Below are 25,820 nucleotides of genomic sequence, written 5' to 3' on the forward strand. Positions count from 1 at the left end.
AATTAATCTTTTCCTCTTAAAGATTCCGGACCTATTTCTGTTTTTTCGTTATATATCGATAAATTAAATGGCAAATTTTCATTATTTATACCAAAAAAACAAACCAATTACGTTCTTTTTCTTCTTGTTTTAATCGCCTCAATTACATCATACTTGTATTAATTAATTTGTAAACAAGGACTTCAATACTTTAACTGACTAATAGATATATATATATATATATACATATGTCAGACAATAGATATAGTATATATATTCAGGTTTCGCTCAAAAATGATGCGTGGTCGGTCAGAGTGTTGGGTCAGTTTATGGTTTGTGCTTCGCTTGTCCGATTTTCCTGCTTTACTCTCCAAAATACTCTTTTTACTTTCCTATCGTTCAATTTCTGAAATCCGGTAAAAAAGGATCTTTTGCTACCATGATCCTTGTTCTGGATGTTTGTTACCTGGTTTGCTGTTCTTTCATTGTTTTAAAGATTGTGAGAAGCCTGGAGAATCTGAAAATATCGAGAGCAGCCAGATACATTTTGAAAACAAAATTCGAAATTGGAAACAGATTAGTTAAAACGTGCAACAAATTGCCAGCAATTCAATGCACAAGATGATCAACGCCACTGCAAGATGTCTAAGGAACCAATCCATGGAATATAGGAAGTGTGTTGTTGAAATAGAAGCAGCACAAATAGCTCAAAATCCCAATAAGACTGATGAACACGACTGAAGCAGAAAAGAGTCATCGTGAAACTAACTTTAGTATAGATCTGATGATTTAAGTCTTTTTCAACTGATTTTTATAGTTTTATCTTAGGTTGTGCTGTGACACTACTGTTCCTGTAGGTTTGAGAAAGGATTGATTGCTTACAGACATGTTTAACCCCGCCTTATTCTTTGTGTGTTTGTCAAAAAGCCTGTGGTTCAGTGGTTGTCACTGGTTCAATGTCTGTTATATTTGTTTTTCGTTAAAAAAATATATAAATAAGGCCATTAGTTTTTCTAAATAATATTTCATATTTTTAATGTCGGGCCTTTTATAGTCGACTATACGGTATGGGTTGTTTCTCATTGTTGAAGGCTGTACAGTTGCCTATAGTGGCTAATATCCACTCAGTCATTTGAATTTGTGTGGGTAGTTAGTTATCTAATTGCCACATCTCCTAATTTTCTATTTATCGTTGTCTGAAACAGGAGCAACAACAATAATCAATCCTTAGGCAACATAAAAAAACATGCCGCTGTAAAAGAAATAAAAAAGTATTTCGCGAGCAGCTTAATCCATTTCAAAGTAGTAAGGTAGCGAAAATAAATAGCAAAGTTCTTAAGACGTTTGGGAAAAAAGCATAGACAATAACTTTGAAAAAATAACAAGAAAATAAAACTTTAACATAAAAGCATAAGCCATTCACGTCCAAAATGTGTACCTATCTGTTTCGTAACCGGACATCGATGCACGAAATATTAACCTTGTAACCATAAGAATCAAATCAGTTTAAAAAACGACACAAAAAATTACCATCTCAATCGATGTTTTCTTCGAACGCAGAAAAGACGGCAAAATCTCGATACACTCCCATCAAGTTAAAAAAATGTTCCGACTTCCGCAGCTGAAGTGCCGAAGATGGTGGTTTTAATAACTTTCTCTGTGTCCCTTGACGGATGACGTTATGGATCCACCCTTGGATTATAAAACCACAATCTATAATACTTATTCTGATCTATTCTGTCTGCATAAATAAATTCGTTTTCAACCTTGACCTTGTAGATTGAATAATAAAGTTAAATTGAAGATATCGACATAAACGGGAAACAGATGTTTTGTTTTAACATTTTACTGGTAAGTTAGTCTGCAATTATATTTATCTCTTAGTAACTGGTTATAATGGGGTATACATCTCCCAAATTATAAGTATGATGATATTGCTGTGTGAATCTTAGTATTTATAAAATATATTTGCATATATCTAAACCGGTGGATTGGTATACATGCATAATACTAGGCTTGATCAGGTTTGGCGAAACGGGCCATTGACCGTGGAAGAAAAGCGAGAAACGTGTATACTTATTCCATTTAACTATATGTGCCCAAATGGTATCGCTACAACACTCAAAACTATTCTAAATTACCACAAAAATGTTTTCGCCTCGCTCCGCTCCGTGAAATTTAATCTTGCGCCCTATAACTTAAAATTCTGAATCCGTCCCTGACCGGCTGCATCATGCACGAGGATGAGATGCCAGTTTTGTGCATCGCATTGTAATATTTAAAGGGTCACTAGCTACGAGATATATAAAAAAATATAAAATAGTTTTTTTTTTCAATTGTTAATGAAAGTGAAATAGTGAAAACATTTATCGCATTAAGCCGCCAGTATGGTCCAATTATGTCAAAATAAGCTAAGAAACATTGATGATAAATTGTTCACTTGCAAGTGAATAATTCGACCTCATTGAATCCGTATGCATGTGAACTTCAATTTAACCTCTTAAGTCATATTAATGTAACAATAGTTTAGATCCGGCAGCCAAAACTATGTAAACATACATCACAGACATGCAACTCAACTGACTAAAATAGACTGAAACAAATTATGTAAATTAAACAAACATAGACACCAACAAAAAAGTATTGACGTTGGTTGTAGATTGACAAAGATGCCGATAAAAAGTTTTTGTATAGTTGATAACTTACATACCGTATATAGTACACCTTTCTCGATAAAAAAAACTAATAAGGCAAAATATAAATAAACCCACTATGTTTTAGAGATTTCAGTGCGTATATATGAGATATATTGAAAATTTTAAACGACGCCAAGGTTTTAAGGAAAGATTAAGCTTTCTGTTTAGTACATTAGTACAAACGCTACAGTATAACTATATAGTTTTTATAAGACGATCTATACCGCTGTCTAAACGGAGTCAATATACCTTTTAATGAAATGTTTATAAAAATATACATGGATATATTCCAAGAAGTTTAAAGTTTTTACGTTGTTTGATTCGACAAATTACGTCAGTACAACATTTTTAAATGAATATAGCTGGAACTAATTACATATTTAAACCACTTTTCAAATTTTATGTTTAAGCTTTTAAAATTGTTTATTATTTAGTGACAAGATATATTTATACATTTTATGTCATCGTCTAGTTATCTATGTTGCTCTTTAGTAAACATGTTTCTTTTTCTGGTGGTCGCCAAAAAATAGATGATGTGAGTTTCATCATATCTATCTTCAGTTTAAAACATTAAATACGTATAATAAAGAATTCTTAACATGAGATATGGATGACCACGATAGTCATTTGATTGATAAGAGTACAGACAAGTCATTTCCTTGTCCTTTTCTTTGAAATACACTTGAATTAAAAGTCACACTTTCGATTACTCGTATATATCTAATTATTTAATCTTATAAAACCATTGTTTTAATTAAAAATTTTATTTTATTTTATTTCCTGCACGTCATTTCTCGGTTTATCCTTGTTTATATGTCAGTGTGACCAATGTTTAAAAGTTCATTTTAAGAATTGAATGCTTCTTTTTGTAAATTTATTGGGGTGTAAAAACGTTGACCGAAGTACATTTTGTATGAAGCGCGGAAGCGCTTCATTCTAAAATGTACGCACGGTCAACGCTTTTACAACCCTATAAAGTTACAAAAAGAAGCATTCAATACTTATAATTACATTTTTTAGCTATGATCATGAAAACACGAATTTTATATATTTTATTATTTAATTCACCTGTGCACTTTATTGTTGGAGCACGTGTTATCATGAATGAAAAGTTGTATTGAGCAATGCAACTGCTTACTGAATAACACGTGATGTGCAGTTAGCCAATCAGAATAAAATATTATAATGAAACATACATCTAATGTAATTATTGCCATATAAATCCTTGTTGACACATACCCTCGCTTAAAATGATTAAAAGACATTAACAAATTGGAATCGCCGTATTTTCCTGCGAACTAGTGCCCATACATTGTCTTTATTTAAAACCCGAAATCCATCCATCGTCTAAAAATTCATCAACTGAGATACCAGACTTACATCTTTATTTTTAAGTAATTGTTCCGCAAATGTTTGTTTCGAATAGTCAAGTGTCATCGGTGGCATTCAAATTAATACAAATGGAATAGTCAAATAAAATGCGAAGTCAAAGAACATAAAAAAAAAAATCGAAATGATATGTTACATACGGGTTGAGCAATCTACCTCACGGAGTTGAAACCTATTGTTTCTAAGCTTGTATATGGTTGTCTCTTTGGCACATTCCCCATTTCCATTCTCAATTTTATATTTTAACTTCTAGACCGTCTATGTTTTATGTTCTTTCATTGCTGAATTACTGTCTCATTGATGTTTTAACAGAACATTGCTCTTTATCCATGACAATTTTATGATGCAAAGAGTAACCGGTCTTTCAGTTAGGTTCTGATAAGATTAAATTTTTCTCACTAAAAAAACTCTGAAATGAGAATTGTAAAGCAATAGAAACAAAAAAACTATCGTTATTAACTGTTGAAACAAAAAATAATTTGTAAAACAAAAAGGGTAATATATATCAAAATGTGAAGAAATATAAGGGTAAAATTGAAGTGTATGCATTCGTCTATAAGGTGATATTAATCGTTTTCAAGGATTTATAGGGTCGTTTGAAAATATATTCTACAGAAAGATTTTAGCATTCAATAAGTGGCAACTATTTTATGTAAAATATGGCACCCCTATCCATACTTATGTAGTAAATAAATACGATGTCAGCAATAAAAGGGAACTGCTTAATTGTTGCACCTTTTACAAATCGTTTAAACTCGCGAACTTATCTGCAGATTTTTAATTGAAAACCCGCAAATTTGCAACCAAGTCTTTATCAACTACTATTTGTATTTTGTTTAGGATAATTGGTAAATTTTTGTTCTTTTACTGACAATTATTAAATATGTTTTTGCAATTTTGTATGTATACATGTACAATTTGTTATACTAAAGTTTTATTAAACCTTTTGTCGGATATCCAGAATTATTGTCCAGAATATAATTATGTAAAGCTGCAAAGTTGGCTAAAAATCAAATATGATGATGAGAGTTCGTTCCTTCTCATTTGCTATGAAGGTTAATGTATATCAATATACAACATAAGTTTTACTGTATGTATATATATTAACTTAAATGTCAAGCACACACGTATATACATAGTTAAACTTTATAGTTAAAACCAGTCAGGTGATTCAATATCTTGTTTATGATATTAGAAGGTGTGTAAACATTTTCCTGCTTATTGTGTAAACATGTGAATATTCAATGAAATTTCAGTGAAGTTTTTTTAACGGTGGATTTATGTAACTATATTTTGTTTCACAGGAATACATATTCGGTGAACGGACGTCATTTGCTATGGAAAATAATACAGACCAAACCGGGACCCGGTATTTAGTTGTGGATTATATAAACTACAGACTTAATAATAACGGGGTTCAATGGGATCAATGTCCTTCACTCCTCCCCCAACCACTCGATGTGCATAGGACTCTTAGAAAAAAAGGAGACGAATTCGAAGAAAGATTCAAAAATGAGTTCCAAAATCTTATAGACGAGTTACATATAACAGAAAACACTGCATATCCAATGTTCTGTAAAGTATTGGAGGAACTATTTAAGGGGGGTATTAACTGGGGGAGGATTGTAGCCTTATTTTCGTTTGGAGGATCATTAGCCACACAGTGTATGAAACGGGATTTACCACAACTTATAGATTCTGTAATAGAATGGATAACACTTTATATAGAAAAAAATCTATCCCACTGGATACAAACACACGGTGGATGGGTAAGTTTTATCTTATTGAATGTTTATCTTATTTTAAATTTTGTATTTCGTGGGTACGGTTTAACTTCGTATGGAATTCAAATGGGGGTTATGGTATACCCTTAGTGTTCTCTTCTACGAGAATAATACCAAATACCACAACTAGGTTCTGTGACTTACAATTTACGCTTCATTGATTTGCATTTGATTTGACATTCCGATATGATTTTCATTTATTATTAAGTCTGTTGTTTATATAGGTGACCTACGAATATCTTACTTGGTGTGAGGGTCAGAGGGTTCACTTCTTTATATTAATTCAAGTATCACTGAACCGTTCTCAAATGCCGATTACACTACAACTAAATAAAGATTTTTAAAAACTCGGGGTCTTTTATAGCTGACTATGCGGTATGGGCTTTGCTCATTGTTGAAGGCCGTACTGTGACCTATAGTTGTTAATTTCTGTGTCATTTTGGTCTCTTGTGGAGAGTTGTCTCATTGGCAATCATACAACATTTTCTTTTTTTATATAGACATGAAGATGCATCTTGAGGGCATTACATATCCCCAGAAAAAAAAAACAATTGGTCACTGTGACCTACATTCCATGGTACGAAGACATATTGAAATTCGAATTTAATCATCCGGGATATTTAGTGATTGACAATGATATAGCGTTAAAGATGTGTCCAGTTAGTGTCGAGAAAAAATGTAGGTCATTTCAATTATTGGTTTATATATGCTCCATTTATCGCAGATAGATCATACGATTTGACAAACAATCCTATAATTATATGTGTTGGTCTATTTAATACGATTCGTTGTATTTATCAAGTTTTTGTGTTCAGTACTAAGTTACATATACGTAAATAACAATGTCAGGATAAGGAAGGTTATGAATAGCCTCAAATACACTGAAAGAATTTGGTGTAAGGATACAGGTCAATCATGCATAATAACTTTTAGGAAACTAAGTGGCCATCAGTCATATGTTACTTTTAGTGTGCTGTGAAATCTATGAGACTCATTAATATACTGGAGTTATTCCTCTTTAACTGAACATTGACTCTTTTTGGTTTATCAATACCAATATTTTTGTACTCTAAAAACTACTGGTGATAATTTTAAGTAATATTATAAATATTAGTTTTTTATAGTAGCAGACAACTACTTGAAGGTTTTTTTCTGTATCTTATTTTGTTTTATTTGTTATACATATTTTTTACAGACTAAGACATGACTATGTTATTTTCAACATTGAAAATGTGTACTTGGAATGTTGGAGGGCTCTTTTCTGGTGACATTGATAAAACTCAGGATAAAACCTTTATAGACTCAATTTCAAAATATGACCTAGCATTCCTTGTAGAAACCCATGTTGGTTATAATAGCAATATTAAAAATGTGGGCCCTTTTAACTACTATCCTGTATGTAGACCTATCACTAAGGCTAACAATAGATATTATGGTGGAATAGCCATTTTGAGAAAACCTCACATAAAAGATCATGTGAAAATTTTGAAAAATTCTAACACTGATTATCAATGGGTTAAATTAGAAAAAAAATTCTTTGGCTTTCACAGAGACCTATATATTTGTGTTATTTATTACCCACCTGTAACATCAACTTACACAAAGAAAGGGGGCATAGAACTTTTTGAATGTCTAGAAAATGATATCACATTATTTTGTAAAGATGCAGATATACTTCTTTGTGGTGATTTTAATGCCAGAGCTGGATCACACCCTGATTTAATTATACAAGATGAAATAGATTTTCTTCCTTTATACAATACATATCCTTTGGATAAAAATATTATGTTGCGTAAAAACAGAGACAAAAAGCTTGATTGTAGAGGGAAAGATTTATGTGAATTTTGTATTTCTCATCAGCTTAGAATTTTAAATGGGCGTACACTTGGTGATTTAAATGGTAATTTTACCTGTTATACTCCTAATGGAGCAAGTGTTGTAGACTATTCTATTGTGTCGGAGAGTGCCCTTGATTATATTTTGTACTTCAGAGTTGCTGAATTTGTACCTACATTATCTGATTGTCATTGTAAAATTGAATGGGAAATGTCAGCCCAATTTAGTGCTAATTTAAGAGATGATTGTATTGATCATGATTTGCATACTATGCCTTCTCGATACATGTGGTCAGAGAACTCAGTTACAGTGTTTCAGGAGGCTCTAACTTCTCCATCTGTACTTGAAAAAATATCAGATTTCATACTTAAAGGGCATTTTACTTCCAAAATAGAGATAAATGAAGCCTCAGTTAAACTAACTAACATTTTCATTGAGGCTGCTGAACAATCTTTGAAAAAAACACCTAAATATAGGAAAAACAAAAAGAAACACAAAAATTTCTTTGACTCTGATTTGCACTCAATGAGAAAGAATCTTATAAATTATGGAAAAATTTACTCTTCTAACCCGAAAGATCCAATGGTTAAAAATCATTATTACAAATTATATAGGGAATATAACAAATGCAGAAAAAACAAAAAGAAAGTTTTTAAGGCAGATATTTTAGAACAGTTAGAAACTCTTCATGAGGACAATCCAAAATTATACTGGGGATTGATTAATAAGTTACAGGACAAAAATCATGATTCTTCAGTTAACAATATATCACCATCTGATTGGCTTCATCACTTTCAAGATTTAAATAAGATTAATGATAATTTTTTAGATAGGGTTAAACATCTTGAGGAGAGTTTAGAATCTGCAGAGATATCCCCGAAATGTTTTAATGAATTAGATTTTGTAATAACTGATAATGAAATTATCACTGCCATCTCAAAATTAAAGTGGAATAAATCCCCTGGTTTGGACAATATTACAAATAATATGATTAAATGCAGCCAAAGTATTTTAGTTGGTTGCTTCAAAAAAATATTCAACTCTTGTTTGAGTAATGGCATTTATCCTGAAAAATGGGCAGAAGGATATATAGCACCCTTACATAAGGCTAATGATATTCTTGATCCTAATAACTATCGTGGTTTGACCATAACTAGTTCAATAGGAAAATTGTTTAATTCTATTTTAAATTCCCGACTAGACAAATTTCTAGTCGAACACAAAATAATTGATGGCTGCCAAATTGGCTTCACAAAAAAAGCTAGGACCTCTGACCACATGTTTGTAATCAAGACAATTATTGATAAATATTGTAATAACCCTGGTGGTAGACTATATGCCTGCTTTGTTGACTTCAAAAAGGCCTTTGATACTGTTATTCACACTGGAATCAAATTGAAACTACTAGATATTGGGGTGGGATCTTCTTTTTACAACATCATCAAAAGCATGTATGAAGTAAGTAAATCATGTGTAAAGGTAAATGAAAACTTAACAAATTCCTTTTCAACGCACCTGGGGGTGAAACAAGGAGACAATCTGAGTCCAAACCTCTTCAAGATCTTTATTAATAATTTGACAAACTATTTAAAACACTCTGAAGACCCAGTTTCAATAAATGATCAAGATTTACACTGCCTTATGTATGCTGACGATATTGTTTTATTGTCAACATCTCCGAATGGTTTGCAAAAAAAATTGGACATTTTGCAAAATTACTGCAATGATTGGTGCTTAAGTGTGAATACAAACAAAACAAAGGTTCTTATATTCAACAAGGCAGGTAGATTGATTAACAAATATGATTTTATGCTAAATGGTGTAAAACTAGAGTGTGTTAAAACATATAAATATTTGGGTATACATTTTTGTGCATCTGGCTCCTTTACAGTAGCCCAGGATGAATTGTATAAAAAGGCTCTAAAAGCCTATTTTAAGTTATCTAAAGATTTTTTATCCTTGCATCCTTCAGTCAAAACAAGCATGCATGTTTTTGATCATACCATCAAACCCATCTTGCTATACAGCTGTGAGATATGGGGTGCCTTTAATCCTATGTCGTCTAAATATAGAAATGGAATTTTTTCATTTGACCATATTTATTCTAAATTACCTGCTGAAAAACTTCATACTAAATTCTGTAAATTTATTCTTGGAGCTCCAAAAAAAAGCACCAATTTTGCAGTATTAACTGAGTTGGGAAGACTACCAATATATTTTAACATGATTAAAGCAATGACTAAATACTATTACAGATTAGAAAAGTCAGACACTAACTTTCCATTGTTATATAATGCATTTATAGAATCAAAGAAATTGTATGAGTCAAAGAAACCATCATGGTATATGTCATCTGAAAAACTTCTTTCACTGATTAATAATTATCAAATATCCTCAGACATGGCTAAACCAATTGACAACAGAAAACTAAGAATTGCCATGTTAAAAGATTGGGAAAAGAATCTCAAAACTCACTCAGAAGGAAAACTTTGCACATATGTTACGTTTAAAGCAAATTTTGGTTGTGAAAAATATCTTGATATTGTTAAAAAATTTGAAGATAGACGGAGTCTAACAAGATTTCGCATATCTGCTCACCATTTACTTATAGAGAGAGGTAGATATAGTAATACTCCCCGACACAATAGAGTATGTAAGAGATGTTGTAGTAATGAGGTCGAAGATGAAACACATTTTCTTTTTAACTGTGATAGTTTATCAGATCAAAGGAAAGACATGATAACAATGATAAATAATTGCTGCAAGAATTTTCAATATCTTGACCCTAAACAAAAACTGATATGGTTAATGAATAATGAAGATGAGAATTTATTATCAGAATTATGCATGTTCATTAAGAAATATGAAAAGTTTTAATGGGATTTATTTCCCTCTACTACTTGTAATTTGAACTTTATATTTTCTCCATAGTGAGTTCTAGAGCACCGTCCCTTGATGAATATTGTCCAGTAGCAATGTTAACCCTTGCTATTGTGCATTAGTCATGAGGAGAATCACTATTGGAGTAATCTCATGTATCTGTAGCTAGTTCTGAAGGATCCCCCCCTTGATGACCTTTGCATTGTTGTGATGAAGTCCCTCACTACTGTGCACTGGTCATGAGGAGAACTACTGCAGATTGAGATACTATATTCCCGGTTCTATTTTTGCTATTTTTTAGTTTCCGTATTTTAAAATAAACTTAATATCATATCCTCTTAATATTAAATTGGCCTCATTGCACTCAATGTCTCTTACTATAATTATATCCTACATTACTCATATTATCAATTTATTATTTGTGTATTACTTATTGTGTATTTCACTAATGTTTATATAATCATTGTATTATGATGTTTTTGTATCTTGCCTGACAAGGGCCCATGATTGGAAAAATAAAATAATGTCTAATGTCTAATGTCTAATGTCTATGTGAATAAGAGATATTCAATGTGTGTCAGTGATTAAAGCAACAAAAAAAAAACCACTATTATAAATTGGACAAGACTTCCTTTTTACTATAATGTACGCAAAAATTTGTCGTCAGAAATGTGTAGCAAAAACAAAATTAGAGACCAACATTTAACATGTGATCATTGCAGTCTCGGTGAAACGTAGGTAATTTCCTTTTCCATGGTTTCAGTGTTATTTTCCTAACACATTCCAATATCAGCGCTTATTCCGCCAGTTTCGCCGTTGTTTTAACTTTCAATAGCTGCTGGCGTCAAACAGCTGAGCATTCATAATATACTAGTAAATAAGGAGCAAGGTGCATAATTCTAATTTGGGCGAGTTATTTTATCAATGTAGGTAGTACTTGAACGGGCATCCGAACTGAAATTGAGTTCATGAAAGTTTTACAAACCTCGAACTATTTTGTATTTTGCTAAACGTAATCGACGCGCCGCGGATCTCAGTTCAAGACTGCCCGGTCTGGTCATATTATATATATATATGATGATCAGTGGCGGATCCAGAAATTTTCATAAGTGGGGGCCCACTGACTGACCTAAGAGGGGGCCCGCTCCAGTCACGCTTCAATGATTCCCTATATAAGCAACCAAATTTTTTCCCAAAAAGGGGGGCCCGGGCCCCCTGGGCCCCCCTCTAAATCCGCCTCTGATGATAATCATATTCATTCAGAATTTAAAAAAAAGAAAAGAAGGATGGCGAGACAGTCATATAAATTGCGTTTTAAAAATAAATAGTTTTTACTACTATATTACCTGGTCCATTAGAAAGTAAACTTTCTATGTAATATTGTACATGGTAATATCTGTAATTATACCATTACCGGAGGCTGTGACTTTATACCAGAGACATATGTATATATATAATGATTATGTATCTGCAGAGACATACATATGTCTCTGGTATCTGTCATTACTTATTATAATGATCAATATCAAAGAGTAGTTGATTGATAGTGTATTTACAGTTTTATTTCTCTTCAAATTTTAAATTCGTATTAAAACCGCGAAAAATGCTGATAGTCAGCTGATTATTTACGTAGAAATCAATGAATGAAAAATGAACTTTGAACTTTAACATAGATTAAGCCTGAGTGGGAATGTCTGGAATGTGATCAAACAATTTAATACACTGACTATTGTTAGGGCGAATGTTTGATTTTATGTAGAAAGGATTCAAACGTGCAATGAGAACTGCAACATTATCGACAGATATAAGAGAGATAATTAGTTGATTGTGACGTACATCAATTGTTACTGCCGGTAACAGTTTTCATTGATAAGAACGAGAGGATCCGAACGTGTCGGCAGACGTAGTGTTGTTATATCGGGTTGTATCTATAGAAGGATGGATTAAATCAAGATGAAGGATGTAAACGACGAGTTTAAACTATAACATTGAAATGAACCAGTTTAGTTCACGATATTTAGTGGCAGACTTTATTAATGACCGACTTCGTAAACATGGAATGCGATGGGACAACTGTCCTACGTTAGACTTGCCACCATCACAAATTCAGCTCAAATTACGATCACTTGGAGATGAATTCCAAGAAAGATTTCAGACTCAGTTTGACGATATGGTCAATCAGTTACACATAACTGAGGCTACTGCATATCCAACGTTTCAAAGAGTTGTTCAGGAATTATTTATTGATGGAAATATTAACTGGGGAAGGATTGTGGCTCTTTTTGGTTTTGGTGGGTCTTTGTCAGTGAAATGTGTACAAAGAGGAATGCCACAACTTGTGGATTCAATTGTTGACTGGGTATCTACCTATTTGTGTAATAGTTTAGAGCAATGGATTACAGATAACGGTGGTTGGGTAGGTATTAGCACCTTTGATTAACCTACTATGTACAACAAAGACCCCACTTATTTCCTTTGTCACCTTTGTCATCACGGTTGATCGACCATTCAATAACATGCTTCCTTGTAAACAATAAATTGAACATCTTTTAAAACATCTAAAATAAATGATTTAGATTTATTGACATTAATATATGGAACATGTCATACAACAGTACGTTTTATTTTATAATTTACTGCTTAGGGGTATAGATGACCAGAGTAATTATATTTCACAATCCCTGGTCATGGTAATAGTGTGTAAGAATGATAAGAACAGACTAAAAGAAATGCTTTAAAGAATTTATTATCATCATGGAAAAAGATCACAGGTGTCCAGCTATATATAGAAATAAGAAGATATGGTATGATTGCCATTGAGCAGTTGAGATGACATTTCACCAGAGACAAAATGACAGAGAAGTCTAAAAATACTAGTAAAATGTGTAGGTTACTCTACATGTATGTATACAGCCTTCAACAAATGGCTTTTTGTCTTCTTTTTTTTCTGATCATTGCATGCCTAAACTTATCAAACACTATAATGTAGTAAATTACAATCAATATTTGGCAACTTGCCTAATCAGCATCAATTGCTACATTGTACCTGGCAGTTCTCCAATATAGCTGGCCATGGTCATCAATATTTATTGCAGATTAATTTTAACTTCTACATTCATGTACTGTTCATATCTACCATCTCTTTCCTCAAACATCATATTAAAACTCTGAAATCAAATAGTGGCTTAATACATCTAGTTTTAGTTAGTTTGAAACTGACTTGTATCATTCTAAATCATGTATCAAATTTATAAGCAGCTAGCTAAAGCTGTATTATTAGTAGGCATATTTTTTACTTTCACCTTTCTGGAGTAATTCCATAACTGTTTGTTATTGAACAATGAGAGCTCTCAAACATCCCCCACCACACCACAGACCTCTGATCAATCAATAAACAAATGTCATTAATTTTTCAAAGGAAAACAAAAGGTCTATACATGTAGGTTTGAATTAGAACTGTCATTAACACTATGCAAGCTATATATATATATGTGACCTGCCTATTTACAAGGGGGTCTGTTTTCCAAAGACATTCTTTTATTTAGATAAATAATTCATTTTCTAAAATCAATTCAAATAGTTTTAAAAAACCAGAATGGTTTCACTCTTGATACAGGTACATGTATATGCATACAAAATACAGTGATACTGTATGTCCATATGGACTTTCTGTAAATATGAAACTGGGTAACTAATAATCATGGATCAAAGGTACAAACATATTTAATAACATGTGATTTATGACAGTGTAACAAACATGTTAATTCATCAACAAATATAAATTAATCATCAAAAAAGAATTTGTTTAATTGCCTTGGGTAATTTCAGTTTATACATGCATGGAACATTCATATGACATTTCTACTAAATTTAGAATTGCATCATATTATCTTGTTGCTGGTCACACAAAACACTTAATGAAGAGGGTTGTGACGTCAGCTGTTTTTTTTTTTAAAGACATCAGTGGATATGGCAAGGCCAAAAAATAAGGATTGGCTTCACAAGCGGAAATAGGTTACTTTCTGTTTACATTTAGAGTTTAAATGGAAAATTAAATATACCTGTTAATTTATATTTCAATTCTTTTTATCAACATGTACAAATGTACATGTATACCATTAGCAGCCTTTCTGTTGATCCTTTGCATTATACATTTGTACATATATATAATTCTAATTAATTTCATAGTGATTTTACAAGTTTACATGTACATGTATACTACATGTAACCCTCAAAATTTTCTCCCTTTATAAATTTGTCCTTTGTATTATGGTATGTAGCTGTATATACATGATATATATAGTATTTAAGGTAGGGCCTTCAGAATACCTGTGGTCAGCTAGCTAGCATTCTTATCTTTATAAGTATATGTTCCATTCATTACATATATTATATTGTATGGAAATTTAATATGCTTAAAATATAAAACATATGAAACTTGATCCAGTTTAAACATTTAAAACATAACATGGGTCAACAAGTAGTTTCAATGTACAAAGTTTAAAATGTATGTAATAAATTTGAAAAAATTAAGCACCTATATGCAAATTCTGTTCAAAAAGGTTGGTCCATTATAAGGTTATTCTATATACGCAAAACTTTGTCCATATTGACCCCCAAAAAATACTTGAAAGTTCATTGATAGAAACTGATACACATCACTATTAACTACACACATAAGTGTATTGGTATAATTCAGTACTGAGTGGGTGGTGAAGATATTTAATCTTACAATTTCGCTTCTTTTATTTATGCTTCAATGAGTCACAATATACTATATACCATGATATACTGGTATACATGAAATGTAAAATTTGTATATACTTCTAAATATGAAAAGGTTATTTTTTTGGCAAAAGCTCAAAAACTATGGCAGGCCTAAGTCTGACTTGTGGTTTAAATTCCATTCATTCTATTTGATTTAAATTGATGACATTGGCATTCACATAATTATTTAGTCTTACCTATCTAAGTTTGATGTATGTTTAGTACACTTTCTTAACTTCTAAATATATTCCTGATTAAAGATCAAATAAAATATCTATGTACAAGGTTTTTCCAGATTATGTATATAGAGGGTGGAACTTGGAAAATAAAGTTGGTTAAAAGTCATTTCATTTGAAGTATTATATTCTAATATAATATAACCATCCATTTCCAACATTAAGCAAGGGATGTCTTCATGTGTGCAATGTGACTATCCTAAGATACATGTACATGCATGTATCTAGTATTGAAACAACTATGCTTACATTTATCATGTTTATGCTTAAATTGATGGATCTTAAGCTCCCAAAAATTTGATTCTGGTACCGGTCAGAAAAAAGAAAAGAAAAATACAATAACATTGTACATGTATTTAGGACTAAAACGAGAAATATTCTGGTCTTTTTTCACCTAAAATTTTATGACCAAAATTTATCATAATTTAGGAACAATTCACTCTATTATATAAATTATCTTGATATTCCGGAGTATATAGGTATTACTTATTGGTAGTGTAGAAGGGTAAACTACCAGATACCATTTTATTGAAGGGCCTGTCTATGCACATACAAGATCTAATTGAAAATCTGCCTGTTTTATTCACTAACCTCTAGTATAAGTCACACAATGTGAGGCAGATGTTTACAAGCTTAAGTCTGAAGTTGAATTTCAACTAAATTTTCATTTACAATCCGAGAAAAATACATGCATACTATATTTGATTTACAGAATGATGGTTTAAGGTGTTCTTGTGTTCATAAATATATTTTTGGCAGAAAACACCCGACCTCGACTTTGTCACAGTTCAGTAATCAACATCTTTCTCACACTTTCTAAGTTTTCAGCTTCTTACTTTGATTTGAATGTGTTAATTTCCTCTCCAGCTGACTGAAGTCAAATTGACCTTAATAATATAAACTTTTCAGGTTGAATTTCTCAATCAATGACCAACATTAAGTGTTATGCTTTGATTTGGTCTTTTAAAATTTATTATTGTACATGAGAAATGTATGATTCCCTTTTCGATCATGTTTGATGACTCAAAAGGCAACCAAACATGGCTGCCAATGTTTAAGCGATTTAATGGTTGTGTGCCCTATAGGAATAATAAATGTAGATAGGTGTAAGCTCTTTGGTCTCTTGTATAAATTTGATGTTAAGAAAAAGACTAAAGACCATCTACATGAAAACACTTAAGATCCGCTAATTTGTGCCCTTTCAAACAACTAGCACCCTTCTGCCCTGAGATGCAAGCTGGAACACTGATGTAAATACATGCATACATGTACCAGTAGTTGTGTTTTACCAGTTCTACATGGATCAACTGATATTAAGGTGGGCATCTATGATCTTTGGAATACTTTGTACATGTATATATATATTTTTGAAGACAATCCCTATTGTGCATGTCTGTGCAAAATAGTAAAGAATCAATATCCCAGCTTATTTACATAGTTGGACAAAGGGAAATTCTGATCTGACATTAATTATGTATGATGTAATTATTATCTGGATGTAATTTTATCCACTGTTGGGGATGTCATCATGTCATTGAATTATACAAACTACCCTTAGTTTTTTTCTGAAGATAAAAGTAATATAAAGATCTGTACACAGCCTGTAGATATCATATAACATATTTGTCTCACGTTTCATTGTTGTCACTGCATAATGTATGAACTGGATATATTACAAGGACCCATCTACAAGGAATTTTTAAAGTGACCAAATTCTGCTTCTGCCCTCATGAATCATGCATGCTGTACATGTATATCATGAGTACCTCTGAAGTAAGATGAAATCTAGCTTGAAGTCAAGGTTATATAAACTGATACCTTACAAATCATGTCAACTCCATATCTAGAGGACTAGTTAAAATGATTCTTTCCCTGGTTACTAACCATCACTAGGCTTGTCATCATCAATGATAATGGAATATATAGCCTAAAGTGCAAGGTCACAACATTTAGTTTGATGTTGCTTTTAATGTCAGGTCATTAGGGTATACTTTAGTTTGAAGGTCAAGGTCACAAACTTATTTTTAATTTGCAGACTCACGGTACATTATTAATATTGTAGTTTACACTATATATAGCTATATATAACAATGTATAAAGCTACAGTACATCATTATACAAGTATATGTATAAAAGGGACAAATACAATGTATCTATCTAATGCAAATTCTAACTTTCAAGTTCAAAGTACAATTTGTTACATGTACTAGTAAATGAATACTGTAACACTTTTTTGTTAATGCATCTTTTATATACATGTACAAATAAACTGTTGCACATGGAAGTCAATTAAGGATGTGGTATGGGCATTGCTCATTGTTGAAGGCCATACAGTGACCCATAGTTAATTTCTGTGTCATTTGGTCTCTTGTGGAGAGTTGTCTCATTGGCAATCATACCACATCTTCTTTTTTATATTGGATTGTAAAAATTGTGACAAACACCAGAAATTACAGCATACCTTAATTAGTCATACATGTATCATGCTACATGTATTACCAAGTGTAGCCTGTCAGGAATCTGATGATTGTACATTTCATCTTCATGTTTACAATCTTATAAGGGTAGCTATTAAAACTTGTTGACCAAATTAAATGGAAAGAGATTCAGATTTTGATTAATATACTTGTGTATAATATTGAATGTTTTTAAAATCTAAAATCAATAACAGTTCAATAGACTGTAGGGAAAATTATCAAGCATTAGCTTTGAGTCAATAATATTCCTGATGTGTTATTTGGTGAGTGTGGGCGTCAGAATTATCCTTCCTGTGAAAACTCTTTAACTGAAAAATTGATTTTAGTGCACACTATTTTTATATTGGAGATATGCCATGGTTTTCATTTTCTGATTAAAGATATGTAAACAAACAGTAGTTCTTTTTCCTGATTGATATTAAATACAAACAATTATTTTGCTCATTTTATCATGATTCTATCTGGATAAAAACCATTTTAGTTGCCTTTTTTAATTTTCAGAATATGTTTATCAAATTGAAAACAATTGAAATAGATTTTTTTTTTTAATTTTTAATGGTTTATGAACATACAAATTGTGTATACTGTAAACCAACAAATTTTTACGAGCGATTTATTTTCATGTCTTTCGCGAATAGAATATAAATCGTGGCAAACTTGTAAAACTTTGGTCTTTTCTTATTGAAGTACATCAAGTAAATTTGAAAAATTTCAAAATTGGCATGAAAGGACTTAACGCTAAATATAGTATCCGCAAAAATAAGTTGGTTTACAGTAAATAGAATATGCAAAAATTGTGACAACAACAAGAGTATATTTATATTTAGTTCCCTTTGGGTTCTCATTGGCTTCCCATCAGCAGTGACCAAGTGTTCTATTTTAAAGTAGTCCGATTATGTTCATCTGATGTTCCACAAGCCTGTCAACAGTGAAGCTGTGAGTTAGAACTCTTATGTGACAGCTGCTTTAATTTTTGACTCCATTCTTAATTACCTAGGATTGTAAGTTTCCCTGCCAAAGTTAATTGTTCTCCTGCAACATACACCATATCCAACATTGACACCATGATACTGTGTAGACAATAAGAGAGGTAAAACATCAACAATCAATCAGAATCCTGGCACCATGATACTGTTGGTATCTAAAAATACTGACAACTTTAGTTCCAGTATCATAATTGTAATCTTCACATCAATCAAAAGTTTGGAAATCAATCATTGATGATTAAAAAACAGGAAAAGATCTCCAGGTGGGAAATGAGGTTTTTTTTTCTTTATTGATTGATGTGTTTAGATGTTGACTTGAATGTATTGTGGGTTCTGTCAGGTGGTTGAAATGAAACACAATTTCTCAAGGTTTTATTGGATTAATTAGTCTGTACTTGATTTTATATAAGTTTGTCATTGGTTGTGTCTTCTGAAATTCAGAATAGTAGATTGTGTCATCGTTATCTACAGAAATAAGTAGCTTCTCAGAAATGTGACTAATACTTGTAATACCACTAAAATATTAGACCTTGACCCATAGTACCTTATTTACAGAAAATTTAGGTGATGCATGTACATATGTAAATAAACAAGACAATATTGCATAAAACTTTGTGTCTAAGTCCTACTGTGTCTCAGAAAAATTTGATTGATTGCTATTGACAATACTGTTTACTATATATATGTATATGTATTATCGATTGGATTTGTTCACATGTACAGTTACAGTAAATTTAGATCATTAACTTTCAAGTTATAATCAGTATATACAAAAATATAAATAAAGATATGTGAAGCAAAAGCTACTCTAAAAGTACATCTACAAAAGCTTGACTTAAAGTCATATTGTAACTATACATCTTCTCGTTATTTTTTATCATTTGGGTTGCTGTTTCACTGATGTATATCCTAAATCTCCTTTTGTGTATGTGTATAAGAGAAATATTTATGCTGCGAGTCTATCAATGTAATGTATAACTATTTCAAATATTAATCATAAGACATCTAAAATGTATGCATACATACTGTACATATAAGGTAAAACAACACATACTGTGTACTGCATAATAATAAGTACATTTTTACTATTTTTCAGCAAGGATTTGTGGAATTCTATAACCAAGGACAGAATCATAATGACAGTCCGTGGGATGTGAAAGGACTTGTTAAATATGGAGCAATAGGAGTAATAGGCGCAATGGCGTTAAGTGCTTTTCTACAAAGAACGTGAAAATGCCTTGATTGGCATATTGTTGTTGTTTTGTTATTGTTATCAGGTTAAATGGATGAAACTCGTGACTTCATTGGATGTATAACTACAGTGAATGATGAAGAAGGAGCTAAGGAGAAAGACTGACTATTATGAGACACACTACTCACTAGAGCATGTATCAGAATGGAAGCTTAAGACTATGGGGATTTAGGACCAAATAATAAATAATCTTAATAAAGGAGTAAGAATATATTTTGATGTTACATTTAAAGAAGAAATTTTTGTTAATACTGTTTATTGAACTTTTTTGGAGTTACGGAAGAATTATTTAAAAATATGGAAATCCAAAGTTTTGATGTTGTGAATATGTTTGTAAACTGTGTTTTTAGGTACAAGTTTTTAAATGTCCAAAATGCATAGACAAGTTTCATGTTTATTTATTTAAAGGGTAGATTTGAAATATATATGTATCAACAAATTATCTAATGTAGATTTTTTTGTCTAAGTTTAAAGTATTGGTGATGAAATTTACTTCAAAAGAAGTTCACAAATAAATTCACAATGTAAAAATTTCTAAATTTAGTGTACCAAAAACTTAAATTTAAAAGACTTCTTTCCCACATAAATCAACTGTTATTTCCTCTGCCTTTTTTCCTTACACAATAAATAAAATGTTATAAAACTGAAACTTAAATCATAAATACATGCTGTAACAAGAAAGTATGAATCATTTGCATTTTTTTTAGCAGGATGTATAAATTTGTTGTTGTTTAATATTACATGGACTTCAGGAATGAATAATAGGGCAAGGCATTGACTGTCAATCAGAGAGTTAAAATGTACAATAGTAGAAAAATCAATTGATTAATTTTTTGATTATTTCAAAAACTGTTCAATATTTTTAATAAGAATTCACTTGGAGAATTTGTAACACTTTATATAAATGTTACTGTTTAGATCATCATAATGTCAAAGCGATTAAGAAGAATTTGCCATTCCTTAAACATGCAAATTCCAACTGACTTGAATCGTGAAGAAGGTTATTATATAAAATGGTGAAATGGTATTAATTACTTTAAAAAAAAAATGCCACCTAAAGATAAACATTGAACGAAATGTCATGTCCAGTTTCTTTCATCAAAGTTTCCTTTTCTTGTTATAAATTTAAAGGTTAAAGGCCTAAGTTGAAAGAAATCAATTTTGTTCAAGAACAGCATTTAAATTACAACAGAATAGCATGTAATGAAATAAACCAATTTGATTCTTAATTCGAAAATGTGCTATTTACAATAATGAAGCCATCTGACAAATAGTTATATATTGATTTATAGTAGAAAATGTGGCTGGATTTGTTCTTTATTTACAGGCAGTTACAACTTCTTAAGAAAATGTATTGTGATATAATAATTAGGTTAGGGTATACAGATTCATATTTTACAGAACTCTCCTGTTAATCAGTTTAGTTTTTAAAACTGTGTTTTCTTTCTATGTATTTTAAATAAAGATTTGTTAGTACGTACGTACTATAATTGAAACAGAAAGAATCAAAATTTTTTACACTAATATAAATACTTGACCTTTTATATATGGGCATTGTAAGTGGATTTTCCAATGCACTATTATTTACTACACAAAATAACCTACAATGATCTCACGCTGCCCATTGTTTTAGTAAATAGTTTACTGTTTTCATTTTGTCAAAGAACCATTATTGTTTTAAAATATGGGCGTAAAATTTTGGCATCCATATATAAATTTGAAATCTAAATATAGATTTTGGATTTTCATACATTTGTGTAGATTGTATAGGAAATTTACAGAGAACATTTCCTTGTCAACATTTTTACAAAAAGACTTTTCTTACAAGGGCAGGAAGTTACTCCTAAGGTCAAGGTTAATATGTGTTTGTTGAACCTTAGGGGTCACTTGATTTGATTAAAGATCAGGCAGATCAAATAGGGCACACACAAACAAATACTCACACAAAAACTCCTAGAACAACAGAAATAAGTCATTGGAAAAATTGAAAGAATCCATTTAAAGGAGTTTATGTAACTAAGGATTTTCTCTGACATTTGTAAATGTATGCCTGTTGTTTGAGAGTTACCATATGGATGGGTTATTGAAACTGAACATATGCTTTAAACACTTGATTGTGTCCCAAGTTATACACCTTAGTAAAATTCTACTAGTCACAGTAAATATCAACCCTTCTCATTGTTCCCCATGAAGTCAGTTTTATTTTTCCATTTTACTTTGAATGTTATACTTGCATTTCTAAGGTAGTGAACACAGACTCATCTCAGAAAAAACAAATTCCTGTATACCACTATATAACATATAAAGGTATACAGGAATATTTTTTTTCTGAGACGAGTGCCTGTGGCAGTGAAGCAGAAAGTTATTCAGAGAGTGGTCAGTTGGTGTAGATCTAACAGAGAGTAGTCAGTTTGGGTAGATCTAACAGAGAGTGGTCAGTTTGACTGGATTTAACAGAGAGTGGTCAGTTTGAGTAGATCTAAAGTAAAAGTATGCAAGTTAAGACTGTTGATTGTGTATTTGTGTTTATCTCTTGTTTTCATGTCATCATAGTTTTTCCTTTAAATCATATGTTGTTATCTTTGGCAGCAAGACTTTGTATTCGTTTCTCTAAAATATCTTAGCGTCTCTGATTACATTGAACATTATTTACTGTAAAAATGTTTTTAATAGATTTATATTTTTCACTTTTATAGGCTAGTAGAATTTAAAGATCATAATTCGGTATGAATAGTCCTGTTTTGAATATTTGAATATTACATAATATAAGTCACCGATATTGCACAATCTCCTTCTAAAGTTTTACATGAGGCAATTTAAGGTTAACCTAATTTCTGTGTTGTTTTGTAAGTTTTTGCCATCACTAATAATGATAATAGGGTTATTGCAGAAATATGGGTTAATATCATCACTCATGAAATACCAATACACTCGTTTAAAACCAACTTTTCCTCTAAAAATAAATATTTACCAAATATTTGTACAATAACCCTATAAATTATACAAGTAGGACTGAAGTGGTTAAATCTAAATTAAGAACTTTTGCATTTGTGTACTTTACAAGGTTGAAAAACTATACTGTGTAATGCATTTGCTTTAATGGGTTTTTGCATTATGCAGAAAAGCTTGCACGTTATATTCATATAATTGCCTTTGAGATGTATAATCTATGGATTAATAAGATAACTAATGTAAATCTCAAAGTGAAATTTTGTAGTAAAATTGTAAAAGACTATTGATCTAGAAATTGTAGCCCTAAGAATTTCATATTGGTATGCATTCATTATTATTTAAATAGTTTCAAGCTGGATCCCTCATGAAACATGCATGCAGTGTTCAATATCAATACTACTGCGACATATTCATTCATATGTTATTCATGAACCACGATGTTTATTATTATAATGTCCATGATCATGCTAAAACTTTATTTTTTACCTTTTTGCTAAAACTTTACCATGAATGTGAAAACAAATTGAGGTCAAATATGAGTCATGTGGAAAATTGAGAATGAAGATTAAATTCATTCATAAGTAGAAACACTTAAATTTTTTGCAGCATTTACAAAAGTGAAGTACATGACACAGTACTTTCTGAAATCCAGTTATTGTATTAACAATGAAATATATTTCTATTATTTTAACTGCCTTTTAATTCAATAATTAATTTTTAAGTCCATATATGGACAAAAATATTGTCATAAGCTTAAATCTTGATGTAAATGCTTAACCACTAAGTTTTGTGTTACATTTGTAAGAGTTTAGATTGGGGGTAAATCAAATGTGCATGTAAGCAATGTTACATTTTGATGAAATTATCTCCCTTGATAAATAATTGCAAAGTAGGACATATTTAGAAAACTGTTTTTCGAATTACAACTTTGACAAGTCAGGTGGAAATGTTAAAAACTGTAAAAATGTAAATATTGACTTGATGTGATAGTGTAGTTGAGGAGAGGAAAAACATCAAATTAGAGATAGACCATTTTGTTTTTTGGACATTTTTTTAAGGATATTGGATAAGAAAATTATTTTGTTGTTTTGAATTCTGTTCCTTATTTTATTTAATGCTTTCACACAGAGCATAAAGCTAATGATAATATTGCGTTAATTGTTAAAACCTTCAAAAAATAGTGCTAGCAGTTATCAAGTTCACACAATAAACGTTTGTATACTAATGGCAGAATTTATGTGATAACAAAAATTTTGGAGAATATAATATGGTGGATTATTTTCTGATTTCTGATAAAAAATTTGGGAAAACGGGGAGGGTATTGGTTAGGTAAGGATTTTATTTATAAGTTATGCTAAAGTTCACTAAAACCTTGTGTGTATAAATAGGGTAACTTGAAACTGATAAGATGCATAAATCTACTTTCTCATTCAATCACATATTTGCTTATTTTTGATTGGTCAGAAAGGGAGTCATAAAAGATAATTTTTATCTGTCCTTCAGTTTTTTTATGACCATTGTATTTATTTGTTTACAAGTGTCAGATGACTATTGTTTGTGATACAAGGTATGAATGTTGTAAAGAAGGATCATTGTATGATCTGAAGTGAGAAATAGGAAGAAGAATGAATATATACATTTATTTTGTGCTTGATTAAAATGATGTATAACAGTATTGTAGTTACTATATATCTAATATCAATAGTTTAACCTTACATGTGAGGTGATTGGTTTTGGACAGTTACCATGTGAACTTTTGACCCCATCAGCTGCAATTCCTCAGGATAATTACATTAAGTACACAGTAGAAGGTTATATTGCATTATGTCTAAAAATATCTACACCCATATCTTATCATTGTTGTTTTATAGGATTTTTTATTGTTTGATGCAGATGTATGGTCATTTTAGGATTTGAGGAAGAAGAAATCTCTTTCAATGGCAAAAAAAGTGCCATGTAAAAATTGCTGCCAGTTTACTGAAGTAATTTCCAAGAAACACCTGGCTTCTCTTAATTATCCTATAGCTCAGGTTATGAGATACTTTAGTACACGTGGACATTGTCCAGCTCATCAATAATTATAGATTTAATTGGATGACAGAGTCTAAATGATGTCCAATATTCCTTTTAATAGAAGTTTGTTAGGTAAGAATAGGATTTCATTAGAATTTGAGTATATAAAATAATTGTAAATCATCCAAACATAATAACTGTTGTTAGCCCTTAATTTTATCAAATATCAAATTTCACACTGTAATATAACAGAGAGAGGGTATTGTGTTTACAAAGGGTGTACTTCAATTCTCTGTAATTGGAGGGAAAATGTAAATTGCTTCAAAGAACAGTTGAATCTAAACAGTTTATTGATTTTAGTCAAAGGTTTCAACACAAAATTAATTACACTTTGAAATTGATTTTCAGTTTTGAATTCACTGGTCATTAATCTGAATATTTAAGCATGAAGATAAAAGACTTGTTCAATAGGATGAATCTTAAGCTTTTAGTCACTGCCATGTTGTAACATCTTGGAGTTTAGATGATTTATCATTGATGGGGAAGCAGCTGTAGGTCGGGTTGAAGTAAAAA

The 25,820-nt window shown here is 31.0% G+C and overlaps 1 protein-coding gene across 2 annotated transcripts; it reads left to right on the forward strand.

Moving 5' to 3' along the window:
* The first annotated feature begins 1,574 nt into the window (after nucleotides 1–1,574).
* Nucleotides 1,575–24,907, forward strand: LOC139513587 (bcl-2-like protein 1). Of its 2 annotated transcripts, XM_071302223.1 has the most exons (3): nucleotides 1,575–1,830; nucleotides 5,369–5,833; nucleotides 20,127–24,907. In XM_071302223.1, exons 1-3 carry the CDS (start codon nucleotides 1,807–1,809, stop codon nucleotides 20,259–20,261), a joined length of 624 nt encoding a protein of 207 aa, XP_071158324.1. In that variant the 5' UTR covers nucleotides 1,575–1,806; the 3' UTR covers nucleotides 20,262–24,907. The 2 variants fall into 2 exon arrangements, with proteins under 2 accessions (XP_071158324.1, XP_071158325.1); XM_071302224.1 differs by lacking the exons at nucleotides 1,575–1,830; nucleotides 5,369–5,833 and adding an exon at nucleotides 11,898–12,980.
* Nucleotides 24,908–25,820: the final 913 nt, after the last annotated feature.

This window comes from Mytilus edulis, chromosome 2 (assembly GCF_963676685.1).
Source record: "Mytilus edulis chromosome 2, xbMytEdul2.2, whole genome shotgun sequence".
Classification (NCBI taxonomy): domain Eukaryota; kingdom Metazoa; phylum Mollusca; class Bivalvia; order Mytilida; family Mytilidae; genus Mytilus; species Mytilus edulis.